Genomic DNA, 4290 nt, shown 5'->3' with positions numbered 1-4290 from the left:
CTGCTGCTGAGTGGTCCAAAGTTATGTTCTCTGATGAAAGTAAATTTTGCATTTCCTTAGGAAATCAAGGTCCCAGAGTCTGGAGGAAGAGAGGAGAGTTACAGAATCCACGTTGCTTGAAGTCCAGTGTAAAGTTTCCACAGTCAGTGATGGTTTGGGGTGCCATGTCATCTGCTGGTGTTGGTCCACTGTGTTTTCTGAGGTCCAAGATCAACGCAGCTGTCTACCAGGAAGTTTTAGAGCACTTCATGCTTCCTGCTGCTGACCAACTTTATGGAGATGCAGATTTCATTTTCCAACAGGAATTGGCACCTGCACACAGCGCCAAAGCTACCAGTACCTGGTTTAAGGACCATGGTATCCCTGTTCTTTATTGGCCAGCAAACTCGCCTGACCTTAACCCTATAGAAAATCTATGGGGTATTGTGAAGAGGAAGATACGATACGCTAGACCCAACAATGCAGAAGAGCTGAAGGCCACTATCAGAGCAGTCTGGGCTCTCATAACACCTGAGCAGTGCCACAGACTGATCGACTCCATGCCACGCTGCATTGCTGCAGTAATTCAGGCAAAAGGGGCCCCAACCAAGTATTGAGTGCTGTACATGCTCATACTTTTCAGTTGGCCAACATTTCTAAAAATCCTTTTTTTGTATTGGTCTTAAGTAATATTCGAATTCTCGGAGATACTGAATTTGGGATTTTCATTAGTTGTCAGTTTTAATCATCACAATTAAATGAAATCAGTCTGTGTGGAATGAATGTATACATTATAGAAGTTTCACATTTTACTGAAATAAATCAACTTTTTGATCTGTGTATGTATGTCGCCGCAGCAGAGAATTTTACAAAAATTAAAAATTACATACCTGAATTTCTTCTAGGTGCAAAGTTTCCAATTAAGTGGACTGCTCCCGAGGCTGCTCTCTACGGGAAATTCACCATCAAGTCAGATGTGTGGTCTTTTGGCATCCTGCTGACAGAGCTAGTGACCAAGGGCAGAGTGCCCTATCCAGGTGAGAGTGTTCAGCTTTGTGGATTATGTGATCACTTCTCAATTCCAGATGATTGCTTGTGTTGAATTAATGCAGTGTGCGCGAGGTAAGACACTAGCTGTGGTTCTGTGTGCTTTAAAAAAGAGCAACATTACATTACATTGTGCATTACCTTACATTACCTTATGTATGCTGTGTTCCTGTTTATCTGCCATACATATTAAAATTAAAATAAAAGCTCAATTTTTTCAAACTAATTCAGATACAGAAATGGCATGAGTGGAAAATAACTATTGATAATTGTATTGCTGTATACGAGTAGTTTTTTCATATACTTGTTGTACTGTTTTAGGCACCTTCTAAAATCAGTGATTCAAACTACAGCTAAATGCCCTACACACCCTCGCAGGTGTTTCAATTACTCTGGCTGATTAAAACTCTAGCTAGGTGGAAACTTGGTGGAAATATGTTGGAAAATACATGAGTTCACTAAACTCTACTTTCTAAAAAAGAATAATATCAGTCAAGCACGGTACGCACACACCCACACAATCCTGAGAAGAGCTCTTATCTGGCAACATAAGTGAAATTATCTGAGAGGTTGGGCTGTGGCTGTGTAGAAAGCTAACAAAGTGGTCACCTCTATAGAGAGCATCACTGAATTAGAGGAGGATTGGCTATAGTGAAAATGTTTGCATCAGAATGGGACATTAGCTCTCTCAGTGACCATATGCAATAAAGTATCTATTAATACAAGCCAATATATTGTCATCAGATCTTTTAAACTCAAATATTGATATAAGTATCTGCATCAGAACTCAAGTATTAGTCAGACTCTACTTACCTCTAATTTGAGTAAATTTTATGTCCATTGTATTATTAAGCATGGAAGGTAATTCTCAAGGTTTTGGAACAGTATACAGTATGTTAACAAAAACGTCCACTTACTAGCTTTTAGTGCTTTAAACAGCATTTTTAGTCTTATTTCTGTATTCACTCTAATTTTGAGTTCCTGCATTCAGCATTTCTTGACATTGCTTCTGTGAACCTCCAATACATTTATTTTAAACTGAAAGAGCTCATGAAGGAGGGAGTTAATTCATTTTTCCACATTCCTCCCTCCAGGCATGAACAACCGCGAGGTCCTGGAGCAGGTAGAGCGAGGCTACCGGATGCCGTGCCCTCAGGACTGTCCCACGTCCCTGCATGAGCTGATGGTGCAGTGCTGGAAGAAAGACCCAGAGGAGAGGCCCACCTTCGAGTACCTGCAGGCCTTTTTGGAGGACTACTTCACTGCCACTGAGCCTCAGTACCAGCCGGGGGATAATCTTTGAGCACCGCTGCCCTTCATCTCATGTCATTTCACTGGCTTTTCCACCAGAGGGAGCCAGACCACCAATTCTCTCACTCATCCTGTGGCTGTAATGATCTTAAAAGCTCATCGACGGACTTCTTGACTTCCGTGTTTCATACAAACGGGGACAGATGCTGCTCTGATAGCATACTGACTATCAAATCAAAGGATGTATTGGAGGTGGGAGGGGGCACTGATGACTGAAGAGTTAAAAGTGACTGCCATGGACGAATGAGATGACTTGTGCTGTGTAACTTGTATTTAGTGTAAATATAAATTGCTTGTTTACTTATCTCTCCTTTTTTTGTTTCATTTTATATTACTTTTGATATTTTGGAAATGTGTGGATTTTTTTTTTAATCCAAGGTCAAAGTTATTTCAGATTTGCAGCTTGTAGAAAAGCTTGTGAGCCTCACAGTTGGAAAGAGATCATGACATTGACAATTGTAGGAATGGTAGTAGTTAGACACCGTGGACCGAAGTATCTCAGAACGTTTTTCTGGAAGTCCACTGACCTTTTTTTACAAGGTTAATATAATAATACTGCTCTTCTCTTCTCAAGGAACTTAGATGTATGATAACACCTGTTCTTGCCTTTTCATGTTTAGTAATATTCTTAAAATGTAAGGGAATGCCTTCATGCTTTTTAACACTAACTTAGTGCATCATGGACTCTTCCACCCATACTTGTATGCTGTCTGCATTAACATTACGTGCATTCATTGCATTTCAGCTTCAGCCAATTATTTAGAGATTGGCTTAAAGTAACTTTTAGTTCAGCTTCTTGTAGTTGAAAAAGGAGGCTGATTTCTTCTCCGACTGCAACTGTTGTTCAGCTGACTGCTTATTATACTGGCAATATTTTAAAATGTATGTTGCATTATTGTATGGCAGCAGGCTGTTCTGCATTGTCTTTTCGCTTCAGCAGCCAAACAGACAAACTCACATGACAGGAATGAAGGACCTGTGTACCTGTGTTTGTCCCTTTATAATGTGTACCTCGAAATAACATGTTGTTTATGAGACCAAACATGTTTATTTCATTGTTTTATTTTGCTCAACATTTCAGCAGGTGCAAGCTGACTCCTAAACTCTTGGTTCACTTGTGCAACTCCACATAGGCTTGCCAGTTTTGTATGTTGTCAAGATAGCATAATTATGTGAGTTTTCCAGGGAAATCTGTAGTGTCAGACTTCTCTCTATGGACGAGAAGGTGAGCTCCAGGACAATACACCATTTCTGTATGTATTTAAGTTGCTTTTCATGGGTGGAAATGTGAGCAAAAACTAGGTTTTGTATCACTTTTTGACCCTAATTCTGTAGATATACAGAAAATGTTTTTGGTCTCTGCATTATTTATTGTCTCTGTCTGTTACTTGTACACAACTGGTTTTCAAATAAACAATCTTGCCATCGTCCTGTGGTCTTAACCCGTGGAAACACTTGTCAATAACTGCTTTTAAAGCTAAAGATGTTTGAGAGAGGTTCTTTAAGTTTTTTTCCTCAGGCTGACAAAGACAACATGACTGAGCTGAGAATATATGCAAAACAGTTAGTAGGTGTCACCCGCCTATTACTGAGCAATGAACTGCTTACAGGATAGTGGAGCAATCTTTAATTTAATACCTGTTTAATTTGTGTTCTTTTTTTGATCAAGATTTGAGCTTTTTAATTGTTTGGAATTTCTGTTCTGACTAAAACAGTGAATTTAAGATTACTTGTGGAATTGTATGTGTATATAGCCTCTTCAAGAGCATTGCTATAATGTATTGTAGCACCCTTTTCAGTGTTACTCTACTATAATTAAATAATATCCTTCCGTAAAAATCATTTAGAAAAATTTTTTTGAACAGTAAATTCCAAGAATGAGAATGTTATCCTCCTAAACTAATCTTTCCTTGACAATCTGCTAAGCTGGCTGAGCAAGACAGGCACTACATT

At 39.1% G+C, this 4290-nt stretch overlaps 1 protein-coding gene across 1 annotated transcript in view; it reads left to right on the top strand.

The window, feature by feature from the left end:
- The window catches only part of LOC123978662 (tyrosine-protein kinase fyna-like), a 24075-nt gene extending 20296 nt beyond the window's left edge, over positions 1–3779 (top strand). Inside the window, exons 11-12 of the mRNA XM_046062034.1 lie at positions 885–1016; positions 2121–3779. Coding sequence (XP_045917990.1) covers positions 885–1016; positions 2121–2329 — 341 coding nt within the window. The 3' untranslated portion in view covers positions 2330–3779. The remainder of the gene's footprint in view (positions 1–884; positions 1017–2120) is intronic.
- Positions 3780–4290: the final 511 nt, after the last annotated feature.

The sequence above is a fragment of the Micropterus dolomieu genome, linkage group LG11 (assembly GCF_021292245.1).
Source record: "Micropterus dolomieu isolate WLL.071019.BEF.003 ecotype Adirondacks linkage group LG11, ASM2129224v1, whole genome shotgun sequence".
NCBI lineage: Eukaryota > Metazoa > Chordata > Actinopteri > Centrarchiformes > Centrarchidae > Micropterus > Micropterus dolomieu.
The sequence above is the reverse complement of the archived record's forward strand: the minus strand, read 5'-3'. Positions and strand labels throughout refer to the sequence as shown.